The 18,368-nt window shown below is 37.5% G+C and overlaps 1 protein-coding gene across 2 annotated transcripts; it reads left to right on the top strand.

Annotated features, from left to right (window-relative positions):
• Positions 1–987: 987 nt before the first annotated feature.
• On the top strand, positions 988–12,039 carry smarcb1b (SWI/SNF related BAF chromatin remodeling complex subunit B1b). 2 transcript variants are annotated; one of them, XM_079586856.1, is made up of 9 exons: positions 988–1,228; positions 3,310–3,421; positions 3,574–3,682; positions 4,097–4,234; positions 6,430–6,557; positions 7,156–7,322; positions 8,597–8,787; positions 11,172–11,303; positions 11,410–12,039. In XM_079586856.1, exons 1-9 carry the CDS (start codon positions 1,145–1,147, stop codon positions 11,447–11,449), a joined length of 1,101 nt encoding a protein of 366 aa, XP_079442982.1. In that variant the 5' UTR covers positions 988–1,144; the 3' UTR covers positions 11,450–12,039. The 2 variants fall into 2 exon arrangements, 1 of the variants encoding a protein (XP_079442982.1); XR_013794723.1 differs by having other exon boundaries at positions 1,109–1,228; positions 10,726–11,303; positions 11,410–11,927.
• Positions 12,040–18,368: the final 6,329 nt, after the last annotated feature.

Here is an 18,368-nt window from a genome sequence, read left to right as displayed (position 1 = left end):
GAAGTTGCAGCTCAAAACACCCCACAGAGATTTTTGAGTGGAAGGAAAAACATGCTGTTTTCGTGCATGTATCTTTAAATGCAAATAAGCTGCTGCTCCCCACCCCACTTTCCAGAAGAGGGCGGAGCCTTTATAGCTCCTGCCTCAGATACTCTGCTAAAAACTAAAATATCTGTTTGGTTTTGATTATCATCTCTATCGCGGTCATGCTCACGTGACATTGCAGTTCTTCCTCATCATTAACGTTTTTTATCTGCATATCATTTTAAAGCCATATCTGTATAAACTTGATATGGATTTCTGAGCCACACCTTTCATCCAGTGACTATTAAACTAAGTTATTTTTCACATCTTATTTACATATTACTTACGTAGTAGCATAAGCCAGACAATGGAGGATTAAAGGAAAAGGAAATAATTAATTCCGCATTCCGGATGAGGGTGGAGAGATCATTCCACTTATTGCGCTTCAACTTTCAAATAGGCTACACTCAAGGTTGTGTCAAAACACACAACTCACATAGTCGGTTATGTCTGTGAAAGTAAACAGCAAGTAAAGAAATCGCATGTGTTATAGTGGGTTGTTCCCAAATATGGACAAACGCAGTCGTTGGGTTAAATTATTTTAATTAAAAATGTTAACCTGACGGTTGGGTTTGTCCATATTTGACCCAAATTTGGGTTAAAACAACCCAGCATTTTTTAAGAATCAACAAAAGAAAAACAGAAAATCTCTCACTGCTTGATTGAATAACTTTATAGCTTTAATACAAAAAGTATTTCTTACTTGAATGCTACTGTTAAATGCTCTGGTAAGGAGATACAATGTAAAAGTGAATTTTGCATAATAGGTCCCCTTTAAACGTATTTCAGTTTATTGCCAACTTGGCATCGTTTCTATTTTTGTTTAGTTTCAGTTTTTAATAATTTATAAATAGCCTACTGCGATATTCCGTAGAAAAGTAGACTGTTTTTTTAGGGCTTCCTAGAAGCCTATTGTGTAAGTAACATATCTAGTGAGATGTCCTCCAACAGCAGGCATTACTGCACGCCTGCAGCTTTGCGCCCCAGAGCATGAGCTCTTGTTCCCACCTCGCCGCTTCCTTTATACGCATGCGCGTTGTCGCTCATTGTGTTCGCAAAGATGGCGTTGAGTAAAACATTTGGACAAAAACCAATAAAATTTCAACTCGAGGAAGATGAGGATTTTTACATGATAGGTTCAGAGGTACGTTTTCTATCTCACAGAGAATTGTGCGTATTTTTACACCTGATATCCATTAACTTAATGTAGCCATCGTATTAACATCTTTGTCTTGTCTTTGTTGGTTGTTGCCAGTTAAAGATGCTGACATCTGCATATCGACGTTATGAATGAATGATTCAATGATCAATAGAGCTTGCAATTATCTCTGTTCCACTGTAAAGTGCCTATCCGATCTATAAAAGTCAGATTTGGAGTGCGATATGTATATTTGGGACAGACATGTTGGCAGATAACGAACGTTATAAATATAGCAGTTTTTCATTTCAATAGTATGTTAAACATGTTAAAGCGAGTTCACACATAAAATAATTCTGTGATTATTTACCCTTTTGTTCCAAACCTTTATGCTTCCCCGCCATTGGAACACAAAAAGAGATGAACAACGTTAGGAACTGACAGCCTCAGTCTCCATCTAACGTACTACTTTCATTGCTTCTGTTCTCACAATGAAAGTGAATGGTGACCTAGAGTTTGGAATAACATGAGTGCGAATAATTTTTTAACTATTTCAACTTAAACAGTGTAAGTTACTCTGTCACACCATGCACACGGAAACATAGCTATAGTACTACTTTTACTATTTTTAGCACATCTTTCAATGGCAGATATAGTAAGACTCGAGTAATAGCCTATGTGTTTGCGAATTCAGCAGTGCATTTCTTTTAAAGGGATAGTTCCACCAAAGATGATAATTCTTTCATTAATTACTCACCCTCATGTTGTTCCAAACCCCTAAGACTTTCATTCATCTTTGAAACACAAATGAAGATCTTTTGGATGAAATCTGAGAGATTTCTGTCCCTCCATAGACGGCTATGCAACTACCACTTTGAGTTTATAAAGAGATTGTTAATCTGATCCATGTGAATAAAGCGGTTTAGTCCAAAATGTTCTGAAGAGACACGATTGCTTTATATGATGAAAAGATTGAATTTAGGCTTTTATTCACATAAACATTCATCAACTCACACATCAGTTGTGGTAAACGGAAGCTCAAGCATGTTTGCTTGACGTGCAAGAACTAATGAGGTTCATTCTCATGTTGCCCATCACGTTTGAGCTTCTGCAAGAGGTTTGTTCTTGTGTGTCAAGCAGGTTTTGTTGAGCTGTATATGTTCGCTGACCTAAATTCAATCTAAATTCAATTCATACAAATTCATATGTATTAGTTTTATGATCTCTTATTCTCTTTATGAACTTTTTGAAGCGTCAGTTGCGTAGCTGTCTATGGAAGGATAGAAAACTTAAAAAAAATTGTGTTCTGAAGATGAACGAAAGTCTTACAGGTTTGGAACAACATGAGGGTGAGTAATTAATGACAGAATTTTCTTCTTTGGGGGAACAAGACACCACATGTGGAAAGTGTAAAAACTAGATATATCACCAAACTTACTAAGTTGAACAATCTTATCACAATTTTTCTTTTGGTATTACAAGTTTTCAGAAATGTTGTTTGACTATGCAAATGAGGAATTAAATAGGCATTAATGTGCATTCATTTTCATACATTTCAAGAAACAGAAATCTGAACATTGAATAAAGCCAGGTTCAAAATTCACGTTTCATTTTGTTGACATCATTTTAAATGTTTATACAGAGGGGATTTTGGATATCTCTTTTTATTACTCTATCAAATGAGAAAATACTGTCAACAGCAAGAACAAACTATATCTGTAAGAGTAAAATGTTTGATAAACTAGCTGAATGATATATTATCAACTAACTAACCTACTATTATATAGGTTTTGTGTAAATGCGACTGAAGTGGAGATTTCTGTCTCAGTGCAGGAGAAAAAAACTAATTTTAAGAATACAGCCTTTAAAGATATGTATTGTAATTGAAATCTACAGATGCAAAGAGAAGTGTAATAAAATAAACACTTAAATGTATATTTTGGATGTTTTCTTTCCACTAGGTCTGTATCAAAGTCAAATTATGGGAGCAAAATAGCCCAACATTTCAAAATTGACCAGTGAATGAAAAAACAGTGTAGTGTCTTCCTTTAAAAACATTTAGTATTTACTTTGTCTTTGCTTTTTAGGTTGGCAACTACCTGCGGATGTTCAGAGGCTCTCTGTATAAGCGGTACCCGTCACTATGGAGACGCCTTGCATCCGTGGAGGAGCGGAAGAAGATAGTAGCATCCTCACACGGTAAGTGATTCCTTTCCCTTTGAATGATCTTTTCAAAGTCTCAGGTCCAGAAAGCACCTGTAAGCAGCACATATCTCATAGTCCCTTAGTCCTGCTTCTAGACAGCAGTTTGTGCAGTGTTTTTGTTTTAAATCATGGTTACACAACTTTAGCCACCAGTGTGACCCTGCTGAAGGCGTCTGAATGTGAGGAGATCTTCGAGGGGAATGATGAGAAGTACAAGGCAGTGTCCATCAGCACAGAGCCGCCGGCGTATCTCAGGTGAGGAGTCTAGTGGTCCTCGGTTATGTGATGTACAGGTCTAAATGGAGAACAAGAAGTGATACAAATATAATAAACACAGCACCAAGTCAACTGGGGTTGATTTTATTAATACACATATGGACACTTCCAGTCAGTTTTGTGAATAGATTTTTAAAAAAGTGTTTTATAGCAGATTTGATCGATGTATTCTATCTTAATTATTTTGTATGTGTTTTATATATGCATGTGTATATATATATAATATATATATATATATATATATATACACACACATACATATATACTGTACATAAAACACACATTACACACATATTATATTATATAAACACACATATTATATATATATATAACCCCAAAAAGATAATTTTCTATTGAAGTTTATGTTGTTGTGACTTTGTATCTGAAATTTAGGGAGCAGAAGGGAAAGAGGAGCAGTCAATGGGTGCCTACCCTACCCAACAGCTCCCATCACCTGGACGCAGTGCCTTGTTCCACCACTATCAACAGAAACCGAATGGGACGTGACAAGAAAAGGACATTTCCATTATGGTAATATAAGTAATGAGAGTTTAATACACACAAAAAACACATTCACTACCATTCATAAGTTTGGCGTCAGTAAGATAAATGATATATTTGCTAACCCCAAACTTAAGAACAGTTGTGTATGCTTTTAAGGTTTCGCTTAGCTTTGCTGCTCTTATTTGTGTTTTTATTTTTGTTATTCAGGTCTTACTATCTTTTAAAATGGTTGTTCTGTAAAGCACTTTGGTCAGCCTAGTGGCTGTTGTAAATGTGCTATAGAAATAAAGTGAACTTGAACTTGTTCAAAAGTTTTGGGGTAGGTAAGATGTTCACCAAGGCTGCAATTCTTTGATAAAGATACAGTAAAAACAGTAATATTGCAAATTATTATTACTTCTTAAAAGTTAGTATAATCATAATTTAATTAGAAATAGTACTACTACTTATTACTACTGTTTTCTATTTGATTATAATTTAAAATGTAATTTTTTTCTTGTGATGTCAAAGCTGAATTTTTTTCAGTCTTCACTGTCACATGACACTTCATAAATCATTCCTAAAAGCTGATTTCGTTGCACAAGAAACATTTCTTATCAAAGTTGAAAACAGTTGTGCAGCTTCATAGTTGTGTGGAAACCGTGATCCATTTTTTCTGGATTTTTTCAAGATTAAAATGTCTTACTGACCACAAACTTTTGATTGGTAATGTATATGCTTGCGTACTTCTAAATGTTTACAATTTCTTTCTGGGAAAACAAAGCCAAATTGATGCTGTCAGCCTCCATTTGAAATATTTCAGTAGGAAATATGTCAACACAGGAAAGAAAATGTGCTCAAGCCATTTCACGGGTCTTTAAACATTTCTTAGGTTCGACCTGTCAACAATCATCGACATGTTACTCAATCTAAATATAATTAAGAAATGTAAAACTGGATGATTATTTAAGCAACGGTGGATTGTTGCATGATGTTATCAGGACAATATCGAACCAGAGGATGTTTATGAAGGAACCAAACCACATTTCCGCTACATACTTCCCATGACTTCGTTGTTTTGGGTCAGCAGATGAAGCAATAGTCCAAAACACTGGCTTGTTATTGCGAACGGGTTCTTTCAGGTTATGTTGTTTATCGCTGACAGAATCTTTTCTGATTGTTATGAAAAGCAAATACCCTTGTTAGGCTCATTTTCCTTTGGACATGCTGAAGTTCCTTCTTCCTCATTTCCTTCACGAAAAGATAACCTGATAAAGGTTCAAACGCTCAAAGTCAATTTGTGTTATTAGGCCCTCAATTGACCGTTCGCAAAGACCCGCCCCCCTTAGTTACTGTCGCTATGCCCGACAAGCTACTCCGCTCTCATGCCACACCATGTTCTCACGCAGTGAGAAATACATCGTGGAGCAGAGAGGAGACTAACAACACGCTGACAGACAGGACAGACCAGGTTACTTTTGATATTAAACGTATTAAACAGTCTCACCTTTCAAATTTGGTCATTTTTTAAAATAAATTTACAATAAATACCTTTTTGTGGCTCTTTAATGTGTCTGTCAGATCGCTGTAGAGCTTCAGTTAAAGCTGCTCGTGAACCGATCATCTCTTCCTTCTAGTTCATTTATAGCATCAAATAAACATGAATGAACATAAGGAATGTTGTTTTAACCGCGGAAAGACGTCAGTACACTGTTTTTCAAGCTCAAATTCTCCCATATTAATCTACTAACTCTTCTGACTGCTTTGTCCGACAAAATGGCGGATGGGGAAGTATGATTGGTCAGATCGCCTGTCAATCAAGCTCCCTGCGAAGGGTCAATTGACCTATATCATCTTATCCCAAGAGGAAGTAATGGACCTTGCAATTTTTCAACATATCCTTCTGAGGACTGTGGTAAATGTCAATGATTGGCTTTAAATTAGACACTTCAGACTAGAATGCCGCCAGCCAGCTGTTGGTTTAAAGCAAAGCTCCAAAACTACTTCATTCTGCTGTCATTACTTACAAGACAAGCATTTTAAATCCCTCACATAATCACATATGCAGGTTGTTAAACTTTCAGGCATTTGTTGTGTCAGAAAAGGGCAGGACATGAAGGAAAAATGTGGGCAGTTGTTCAGAATCCGAGCCCTGGGGTGGAGTTGAAGAGCACATGCTGCGCATATGGTGCTAATTAATTATAGAGTGTGTTTATGGGTCTCTGCTTTCTTTCAATGCATAGTTTCGATGACCACGACCCGGCAGTCATCCACGAAAATGCATCCCAGGCAGAGGTCCTGGTGCCTATCCGCTTGGACATGGAGATTGATGGGCAGAAGCTCAGAGATGCCTTCACCTGGAACATGAACGGTAAGGCGACAAAATAAAAAACATTAATTTCATGAGTTACGCATAATTTCCCCCCAAATAGTCAATACAGTAAGGTGCAAAACTCTCATTCTCATTATTTTAAAAAAGAAAAATTAAAATCATGAAGGTCAGACACAATCTGTCTGTGTGTGTTTTAGATGCTCTGACTTATTCTTATGATTCAAAGTAACTTTTCTATATATTTTAGTATATTTTCATTTGCAGTATCTCATGGTCCTCCAGAAATCATTCTAATATGCTAAGTTGGTGCTCAAGAAACATTTATTACTTTTAATAATAATATGTTGGAAACAATTGTGCTGCTTCATATTTTTGTGGAAACTGATCAAATTTTTTTTGATCGTTCAAAAGAACGTTCAAAAGAGCAGCATTTGTTTGAAATGGAAATGTTACGGTCTTTATGGCACTTTATTGCTCAATTCAATTCATCCTTGCTGAATAAAAGTATAAAAAAATTCACTGACTTAAGGGTTTTGAATGGTAGTGTATGTTTTTTCTTTTCTTTTGCTGTTGAATGCAAGATGCATTCATGCTAAAGACATTTAAGTGCAGAAGTGTCTGCTTTTTGCGTCTCCAGAGAAACTTATGACTCCAGAGATGTTTGCTGAGATCCTGTGTGATGACCTGGACCTGAATCCTCTCGCCTTCGTCCCCGCCATCGCCTCGGCCATTAGACAGCAGATCGAGTCCTACCCTACCGACAGCATTCTGGATGAGCAGACAGACCAGAGGGTCATCATTAAGGTGTGTTTCACAGTAGTACCCAAAAGCACATTTTTTTATTTGATCAGTTTGGACTAAATTAGACTTAATTAGCTGATCAAGGCCTAATTTATATTTGTTTGTAAAATGGTCTCTTTATGGCAGTGTTCACACAGCAGCAGAATTGTTTTGTCAGTCCTGTATTTGAGTCTTTAACACAGTTCAGTTATTTATGGGAGTTACCGCATTCTAGTATACCCGAAATCACACCTGTACATTTTCAGGACTCAACACCACATTTTCGAAAAACCTGTGCTGTGAACGGAACCGAACTGGACAACTACTTGTTTTTCACGTCATACAGTGCGAGAGAGCCGCTCTGCACTGCACAAATGCGTGTCCATCGAGTGTTGCAGGTTTTCAGTTGTGGTTTTGTAACTTACAGTGAGCTGTGCGTCATCTAAAGGTTTTAGATCCAGTAACTGTTCTGCTCCATTCAGTTTTGTGTTCTACGCACGACTCAAATGCTCCGCTCTTCACCCAGATATAAAAACTGCTATCAATTAATGAAGATTGGACTTTTCCGTTTTTTGGCCGTCGCCATCTTTGATATTACTTTGGTCACTGGTTACTGTATAGAGAATACAGGCTTGACTCCCGTTGCACATTCATACTGACAGTATTCGAGGCGTTACGGTAAGTTGCTGTGTGAATGGGACATTGAGATTCACACCTGTCAGTGAATCCGGTTGTCAATCCCAAAAACGAACAGTGTAAATTTAGTCTGTTAAAAGGCAATCATAATTCATGGGGCTAATTCTAGGGATGCACCGATATCAAAATTGGCCGATATGATAATTCTTTATTATTAAAAGCCGATATGTTGGCCGATAAATCTAAATCCAAATTTTTATATACTTTTTGAGAGCCTACAAAAACAAAAGTCTCACCATTAAATCCATGCCCCAAGCACACAATTATAATGATATTCTCATTATAATTTAATGTAGCCTTAGCCTATATGACAGACTTGCACTGCACATCTTGCACTTAACTGTATTTTTCTTTTTTGAAGTGATTCCAATCATATTTCAAGTAATCAAGTCAAAAACATCAATGCGAAGAGTGCGCATGAAGTGTCTCAGCTGAAGAAAAATAATCCATTACTTATCGGCTTTAATATATCGGCCAAGTTTCTTATTGGGCCGATAACGATAATATTAAAAATGAACATATATCGGGCCGATAACCACATGGTGGCTGATATATCATGCATCCCCAGTTAATTCCATTGCTGACCTGCATTGTACTTTCAGCTAAACATTCATGTGGGGAACATCTCTTTGGTGGATCAGTTCGAATGGGACATGTCAGAGAAGGAGAACTCACCAGAAACGTTTGCTTTGAAGCTCTGCTCTGAGTTGGGCCTCGGTGGAGAGTTCGTCACCACCATCGCCTACAGCATCCGCGGACAGCTCAGCTGGCACCAGAGGACGTACGCCTTCAGGTGAGCAACACGCATACTCTTCCAATATTGGCCAGTTAATGCTCGCCTCAAACATAAGTTTGAGTTCTAGTTAAATTTTTATTCTTTTGCTTTCTCATATGGACCAGCAGTGCTTCACAGTGTGTGACAATTATTGATATAAAATGCATGTGCCTTGGGGCTTTTAGTTTCAGGATGATGATGGTCCATAAATGAAGTTGCTTGATGCACAAACCGCTCTAGAAACACTGTATTCCCCGTAGAGTCATTTTAGGACAGTTTCTTGTTTTCAAAATCCCTGCTTGCCATGATTTATGATCTCCAAACTCATTTATAATCCGTACAGTGAGTGTAAAGGAAGACTCGCTGTGGTATTCCCTCTGCGGCTCACTGTTGAGACATGATTTGTTCTTTAGTATTTATACCGCCACTTCACTGTCATAAGGCAGAGAGTGAATTATTTCCCTAGCCTGTAATATTGCCTTGGAATTTACCCAAGAATCAGAAGGTATTTTGTAAACAGACTGAAAACCTATTCACAGTTTTCGCAGAAAATACAAAAAAGAAACTAGGCATGCCTTGACAATGATCCAACTTCTTTGCATGTAGGTTGAATTTTTTCCCACTCGCCACAAAAACCTATTTATCAGTGAGAAAGATGCTTATATGGGTTATGTGTCTGGTATGGCATTCTAATCACTGTCATGCAAGGAACTAAAACTCATAGCAGCAACAAACAAGTGGAGTGAAAAAACGAGTACAGAGGATTGCATTTATTAAACATTTTTAGAAGTAATAATAAGTTAATTAGTAGTAATAAATGTTTAAATAAACTTTTTAAACGTGTATTCTTAAACTAATAAAATAAGTCATATGTTTTTTAAAGAAATTAATTATATTCAGCAAGTATGCAATAAATTGAAATCAAAATTGAAATCGAAAGTGACATTTGTTTACATAATTTCTGTCTTAAATTCTATTGAACTTTCTGTTCATCAAAGAATATATCAGGTTTCCACAAAAATATTAAGTAGTGCAAGTGTTTTCATCATTTATAATAATATGAATAAGCATATTAGAATGATTTATGAAGGATCATGTGAAACTGAAGACGGAAGTAATGATGCTGAAAATTCAGCTTTGTCATCAGGAATAAATAAAATAATATTTTTAAAAATATTTTCACAATATTGCTATTTTACTGTATTTTTGATTAAATAAATGCAGCATTGAATAAAATAAAAAAACGTACAAGCCCAATTATTTTGGACGGTAGCGTATGTCTCACATGGTGTTCTTGCATGTAATATTTACATTGATATCTGTGTCTGTTTGTGCTGTACTGCATTGTTTGATTGTAGAGATGTCTGGGGCCTGGTTCCATTTTAAACAATGATTTACGGTGTTCTATAAGGTTGTATGAAGTGGAATTTCCATAATGTGGTCATATATACACACATGGCATGTCTTGACGCCACGAAATTGAGACCATCTTTAATGCGGTCTGGGCCTTTACAATCTCGTTTATTTGTCCGACAGCAAGCAGACAACCGTTTAAACATTGTGACTTCTCTTTATTGTGCCCTGAAGTAGTTTTATGTGTTTCTCTTTCCTCCGTTGGTTATAAAGTAACTACATTTTCTCCCTGCAGTACAGCCTACATTAATTTTTGCTTCCATAATGATTCATAATTCAGTTGCTTTTCTCTTGCATGGCTTGCAACCTTACTTTAGCCTTTTAGAGGTTGTGGTTTGTGAGGGCATAACCGGTTAGCATTACATTTTCACCATGAGATCATGCTGTCTGTAGATCATAGGTGAAAATGGCACATTATTCGCTTTGAGGTTTAGTTAAAATGTTACTGAGTTTTTTGTTTCATTCTGTGTGATTAACTTCATTGCTTTTTGTTTTTGCTTTAACCTTCTAATTGTTTGCTTCTCCCACTGTCTGTTCCAATAGGTCTGATTTCAGGTCAATATGCTTCAAAATTTCTTGATCTTCTCTCCCTCTTACCCCCCACGTTTCATACCCCGGGAAGCTGAGTACTTTCATCTTATTTTTTATATCTTTGCAGGACTTGTCCCTGTATATTGACATGCCGTTAATGCCAAATTCAGTTTTCCTTTTAAAAATGACATAGCATAAACCTAGTGATACCAGAACAGACTGTTCTTGTTTGACCCCTGCATGTGCTGCCACAAGCATGGCTTTGAAATCTGTATGACGGTTAAAAGTAAATCATATCATTTATATGAACCGTTTTCCTTTACAAAAGTTTACTAGGTATTTCTAGATAGCATTCATCACCTTTGTGCCTCAGTGGTCATCAATGATGCATCATTGGCCTTCCATGATGTTAAAGTGATGCTGTCCACTTCTGACCCCATCTGGCTCATTTCCTGTAGTGAGAACCCATTACCAACGGTTGAGATTGCCATTCGGAACACGGGTGATGCCGACCAGTGGTGCCCTCTGCTGGAGACCCTGACAGACGCAGAGATGGAGAAGAAAATCAGAGACCAGGACAGAAACACAAGGTGAGAAAATAGACCTTGCCTACTAGACAACTTTTTATTTGTTTTATATATAATGAATACACATGTATTGCATCTGAATAATATTGCTTTTTTTTAAATTTCGCAGGCGTATGCGACGACTTGCCAACACCGCCCCGGCCTGGTAAAGACAAGACGTTACTGATGCTGCCACTCAATAAGCTCAGTCTCTCGAATGGCCTCAGGGTTGCTGGAGGCTTTTGCACAGATCTACACAGCTCTAGATAACATTCCTCCAGCCTTCTGACCTCCTCAGTCCACACAGCATTACACACTTTCTTAATACCAGGCCTTTAAACTCTGATCTGGCAACCTCATGGAGGCTGTTCGGGACGTCCCCTTAGAAAGCCTGTCATGCCGTTTATCTGGTCTTCAGTTATAGAGACCTCTGTCTAGTCTGGTTGTAAGAACAGGACATTGTTGAGAAGCTTTGATTGAGTATTGTGCTTTTCGTTAAAGGTGCTAATGCATACTATGAACTTGACTTGCTTTTTTTAAATAAAGACAATGGCAAATTGTATTCTTATAGTTCTCTGTGTATATATTTATATATTATTATGTATTAAGTACAATGATCTCAGTCATTAAAAACCTCTAAGTAATTCTAAAAATAATAAAATGATAATTAGAAAATATTTTAATAATTAAGTGTCAATATAATAACAATTATTATTATTTCCAGGAACCATTGAAATTAATAAAATCTTAATTTTATTTTAATTTATATAGTGAATGCTGTTTTTCTACTCTTCACTAAGATGTTGCACTTTTAGTCATACCAATTCCTTGCTTTAAAGCTATGGGAACTATGAATTTGTCTTGGTTTATATTGGGATGCTTAAAAATAGGTTTTTCAATGTCTGTTCCAGCAGTCATTTTTAAGTGTCCTGTCGTCTGCTGTCTCATTCTGTGCATTAGTTCATCAGCCGGGCCCAGAATCTGTTCTCTCAACCAGATACGTCATGCACAAAGGACCGCTCGCTTCAGTTTCCAAAGCATTCTTTTGAAATTTGAGATGATGTGTCTTTAATGTGTATGGAAACTGGAGGCAGTTCAATCAAAATCCACAAAGCCCTCATTAGACGATGCCTGTGATAGATTATGCATTCCTATAACCCTGTGCCAATCTATCACAGCACATGCAATTGGTGGTTCTAGAAAAAGTAATGGGAATAATAAATACAGTAGAGTTCCAGCCCCCTTGACATTTGTTGTGCGCTTAAGAATCAATGACATTCAATTTCATTTTTAGAATTAAAAGATTCATTTTAAGCAAGCACTAACATGCATTGAGTAAACAATGGGTCATTTTCAGACTTTTCACTGTATATTATTTGTTCATTGAATATTTGAAACCTATAAAATAGATGTAAATGGAACATACTGATGCAATGTAGGAACTTTACCTGAACATGTTACTGCATCCCTAAAACTCTGGAAAGTCATATATTTACACTTTTTTTTCATTATTAGGATGTTTTTCTTTCTTGCACTTGACCACTAAAACCAACGCACAAGCATCTCTGGGTGACTGTGACGGGATTTCATGCGTATAAAAGTAATAAAACTAAAGTATAACAAGAAAACACTATTAGGCTAATTGGCGACTTAAGTAACTTAGTGCTGAACCACAACGAAAACGATTTTTCACAGATACATGCATTTCTGTGTTTGTCAAGCCTAGTTTAAACTGTTCACTTAAACCAGTAAACAAACTATAGTTAACAGAATGGGTTTGGAAAGAAATGTTTGCACGTTATTTGAGAGTGGTTGGGTTTAACAAAAAAGCTTTTCAAACCTTTTTTTACAGTTTGTTTGGTCTGAAGATGATTTAATTGTCTTGGGTCAAGGAATCAGAGGACATTTTGTTAATCTAATTGTAATACCCTAACCCTAATTTTGTTTCTATCCCTTATGGTTAAAAAGTTATTAGAACAAACAAATGAAACTTTGGACAGTTGGTGGCGCTAGAGGGATTGATTTGTAGACTCCAAAATTGCTGTGGTTAATGTTCAGACTGTCCTCTATCTGTGTGCCACATTTCACAACTTTTTACCATACAGTTATGGGCTGCCAAAGACTCAAGAGCGGAAGAAGAAGAAGAAGAAAACTAGCAGATACAATAGTTGCCTATATGCACCTTCGGCGCTTGGCCCCTAATAACAGTACAACCCAATGAAGAGATGTATAGCCTATGTCTATCCTTCACAGCCTCGCTTTCATTCCCATTTAAAATCAAAGTTGGTGCTGCTGTGAATAAGGTCTATGCTTGTTTGTCCTTACTCGAACAAACAAATTGGACATTCCAGTCTTATGAAGATCATCTATCAGGAGAGGTTGTCAGTACATGATTAAAAGGGTGGTTGATTATGATTTCAATTTTCTAACTTTAGTTAGTGGGTAATGTTGCTGTTTGAGCATAAACAACATCTGCAGAGTTACAACGCTCAAAGTTCAAAGCAAAGGAAGATATTTGCTTTTTAAGAAATCGTTTTTTTAAAGACTACAACAAACGGCTTGTAGGGACTACACGACATTCCTCCCGAGTTAGTGACATCACCAACCCTAAAATGTACATAAACCCCTCCCTCGGGAACGCGATTTATAGATTATCATGACAGAATGTGCTAATCAATGACTAGAAGATAACTACACTTCAGCTACATAAATTCATCAACTAACCATTCAGAAATGTCCTGTTGCATTCTACATGTTGTCACTTCTTCTAGAGTCTCTCCATCATTGTCTGACTCCGGTTTGAACATAAACTTTGACATTTTCAGTGCATGTCTGTGTGAGGTAAAGGAGCTGTTGAAGCTCCGCCCACTGTGCCGGGAGCAGCAGCTCATTTGCATTTAAAGAGACAGACACAAAAACGGTGTGTGCTCACCCTCAAAAAGTGACAATTTTACATTCTATATAAAAAATTATGTGGGGTATTTTGAGCTAAACCTTCACATACATATCCTGGGGACATCATAGACTTATTTTACATCTTGTGAAAAGGGCATTATACCACCCCTTTAACAAACTCAAAATCTGACTGTTGACTTTTAATCAGATCATGATTCAGACCGATCAGGATTAGGAACAGACATGATTCTAAAAAAAGTTAGGTTTTATTCTGCAGCAATCATTAAAAGCCACATGTTTTCTCAGTTGCAATGTTGTATGTGATTTATAGGAAATATGTCAACATACAAACAATCTGCTTTTTAATTTAATGAGAGAAATATTGCTGGGGTCGATCGGGTCAGCTGTGTGCGCATGCTTGTGGTTAGACCTGTGTAGGCTTGTTTTATCCTGAAGGCAAGCGTCCTTCTTCAAGTTCAAAATGCAGACATGTGTTTTACAACATACTCTTAGAAGAAGTACATGTGTAGGCTATGCGTAACAGCGGCACTTTAAGACGTCTGGCACAGTGTCTGGCCTCTATGACTACTGAACGAGAACAATGCCACTTTATTAGCGAGAGTTCGTCTTAATTCATGACAACATGAGGGGTGTTGACGTGTGCAAAAATCACTAACTCAGCAACTGATATAATGGGTTCTGTTTGTTTGCTAGTCAGTTGCCAGAGTGTTCTGGGTGTTAGGAAACCTTGAAAATAATTTCATTTTTGGAGGATGTAATATGCATAAACGGAACTAAGCTCTTGAATGAAAAGCATAAAACACAAAAATGCTTCTGAAATGGTTTGACTGCCCGGTAATCAGATTTGGTGTAGGGGAGAGCGGGGCACAACCTAACGCATTTTGGTTTTGGCTCAATTATTTAAAAAACAATTAGGTTAGATTAATCTTTTTTTTACACAAGAAACATACACATCTCTGCTACAAATGAACACTTAAAGTTTTTTCTAGGACCTTCCATTTTTGTACAGTTGCACTGAAAGTGACAGAAGTGCAAATGTTACAACTTACCCCATATGCGGGGTTAGTTGTAACAGACAGAGGGGTTAGTTGTAACACTTGTAACACACATAATTCAGTACTATTTTATCTGTATAGTTTGATATTGTTTGTACATCTGTATAGATAGATATCCATACATCCATCCCTCATCCAATCATCCTTCTATTATGGATCAATATCATGGATAGAGATATAGGAAAGGGCTGCACAGTTTTGCATGCAAAATTATTATTATTATTAATAGTAACAGTAATAATAATAAAAACAAGCTTAAAATCACATTTTAAAGTGTTTATTACATGAAAACAGGCAATATTTTTTATAAATAAACAAGTGAGCAATATAGTAAACAAATCCCATAGGCTACAATATTGTGAACACTTGGCGGCTTAGTTGTAACACTGTGTTACAACCAACCCCGCTGTGTAAAAAATATTTTAAACCTAGCTAACAGTTGCTAGGAGTTGCTGACATGTTTCAAAATGGTGCCATGTTTTAGCCAACAAGACAGTGATTAAGGCAATATATAAAGTTAGATTTGGTGACGTACACACACAACTCAGAAACAGAAAAATACGTATGATGAAAAAAAATACTTAGATGGTGTCAAAACACTCTTTGTCCCGTATCTTCACAAAATATTACCAAAACTTTTCACAAATCCACGGGAGACCGTCTTCTGGCAGCGAGAGAAAAAGATCGTAAACACAACCCGCGTGACCCTGAGTAACTACGTAAAAGGTCCGTGTTACATTTAGCCCCGCGTTAGGTTGTGCCCCGCGCTCCCCTAAGGCTTTCTTATGTGAAAAAAAAACACACAAAGACACTCATGACTGGTGAGCCCATTTAGTAAGCATGATTATGAACCGATTCTGTTTCAAATCCTTTATAACGCAAGAATCGGGGTTTGCGTTTCGTCCAAAGCAGCACGACATCTAGTGAAACCCAAAACGTGGTAACTTGGCGAAGGATGGCGGAACAGATGCTTCACATAAAACGGAACTGAAATAATGATGTCATTGTGTTGCAATGTCATTGTGTTACAAATTTGCTCTGTGTGATAGAAGCAGGGGAAAGGGGAATTTCAGTCTGAAAGCGGGCCAAGACAGCAGGATTCTGGAATTGTCTCGGCAGGAGGGTCTGCGGTACAGCCGTCTTCCATTTCCACCCCAAAACCTCTGATAGAACATATTAGAACCAGACCAGAGAGGGTGGGATGGACACTTTTGATCCTCTTTACTTCACCACAATGTTATTCTCATCGCATTTCATGTGATGTATTGCGTTGATAACATTCTGTGGTGGAAATGACATTTAAAACATTAGATTATCAGATTATCCAAAAATTCTTAGAATTATTTTAAATATAAAATTAATGTTTTCAAATATTATATGTATATACAGTGGGGAGAACAAGTATTTGATACACTGCCGATTTTGCAGGTTTTCCCACTTACAAAGCATGTAGAGGTCTGTATTTTTTAATCATAGGTACACTTCAACTGTGAGAGACGGAATCTAAAACAAAAATCCAGAAAATCACATTGTATGATTTTTAAATAATGAATTTGCATTTTATTGCATGACATAAGTTTTTGATCACCTACCAACTAGTAAGAATTCCGGCTCTCACAGACCTGTTCGTTTTTCTTTAAGAAGCCCTCCTGTTCTCCACTCATTACCTGTATTAACTGCACCTGTTTAAACTCGTTACCTGTATAAAAGACACCTGTCCACACACTCAATCAAACAGACTCCAACCTCTCCACAATGGCCAAGACCAGAGAGCTGTGTAAGGACATCAGGGATAAAATTGTAGACCTGCACAAGACTGGGATGAGCTACAGGACAATAGGTAAGCAGCTTGGTGAGAAGGCAACAACTGTTGGCGCAATTATTAGAAAATGGAAGAAGTTCAAGGTGACGGTCAATCTCTCTCGTTCTGGGGCACCATGCAAGATCTCACCTCGTGGGGCATCAATGATCATGAGGAAGGTGAGGGATCAGCCCAGAACTACACGGCAGGACATGGTCAATGACCTGAAGAGAGCTGGGACCACAGTCTCAAAGAAAACCATTAGTAACACACCACGCCGTCATGGATTAAAATCCTGCAGTGCACGCAAGGTCCCCCTGCTCAAGCCAGCGCATGTCCAGGCCCATCTGAAGTTTGCCAATGACCATCTGGATGATCCAAAGGAGGAATGGTAGAAGGTCATGTGGTCTGATGAGACAAAAATAGAGCTTTTTGGTCTAAACTACACTCGCCGTGTTTGGAGGAAGAAGAAGGATGAGTACAACCCCAAGAACACCATCTCAACCATGAAGCATGGAGGTGGAAATATCATTCTTTTGGGGGGAAGGGGACAGGACGACTGCACCGCATTGAGGGGAGGATGGATGGGGCCATGTATCGCGAGATCTTGGCCAACAACCTCCTTCCCTCGTAAGAGCATTGAAGATGGGTCGTGGCTGGGTTTTCCAGCATGACAACGACCCGAAACACACAGCCAGGGCAACTAAGGAGTGGCTCCGTAAGAAGCATCTCAAGGTCCTGGAGTGGCCTAGCCACAAATTTCAACAAATTGCCTCTCTGAGGACATTAAAGTTTTCTAAGTCTAAGTCTAAGTCTAAGTCTAAGTCTAGCCAGTCTCCAGACCTGAACCCAATAGAAAATCTTTGGAGGGAGCTGAAAGTCCGTTTTTGCCCAGAGACAGCCCCGAAACCTGATGGATCTGGAGAAAGTCTGTATGGAGGAGTGGGCCAAAATCCGCAGTGTGTGCAAACCTGGTCAAGAACTACAGGAAACGTATGATCTCTGTAATTGCAAACAAAGGTTTCTGTACCAAATATTAAGTTCTGCTTTTCTGATGTATCAAATACTTATGTCATGCAATAAAATGCAAATTAATTACTTAAAAATCATACAATGTGATTTTCTGGATTTTTGTTTTAGATTCCGTCACTAATAGTTGAAGAATACCTATGATAAATATTACAGACTTCTACATGCTTTGTAAGTGGGAAAACCTGCAAAATTGGCAGTGTATCAAATACTTGTTATCCCCACTGTATATATATTAAAAAAAAGTCTGAGTCAATGACAAGAGTAAAAAAAAAACAGGTTGCAAAA

Source organism: Phoxinus phoxinus (genome assembly GCF_949152265.1).
Source record: "Phoxinus phoxinus genome assembly, chromosome: 17".
In the NCBI taxonomy this organism is placed as follows: domain Eukaryota; kingdom Metazoa; phylum Chordata; class Actinopteri; order Cypriniformes; family Leuciscidae; genus Phoxinus; species Phoxinus phoxinus.
The sequence above is the reverse complement of the archived record's forward strand: the minus strand, read 5'-3'. Positions and strand labels throughout refer to the sequence as shown.

What these genes read in the sequence shown, in the direction of transcription:
- smarcb1b (XM_079586856.1), top strand. Translation starts at nt 1,145, where the DNA reads ATGGCGTTGAGTAAAACATTTGGACAAAAACCAATAAAATTTCAACTC. An exon ending in GATAGTAGCATCCTCACACG is followed by an intron (nt 3,422 to 3,573) that starts GTAAGTGATTCC and finishes ACACAACTTTAG; the next exon opens with CCACCAGTGTGACCCTGCTG. An exon ending in CAGAGGACGTACGCCTTCAG is followed by an intron (nt 8,788 to 11,171) that starts GTGAGCAACACG and finishes CATTTCCTGTAG; the next exon opens with TGAGAACCCATTACCAACGG.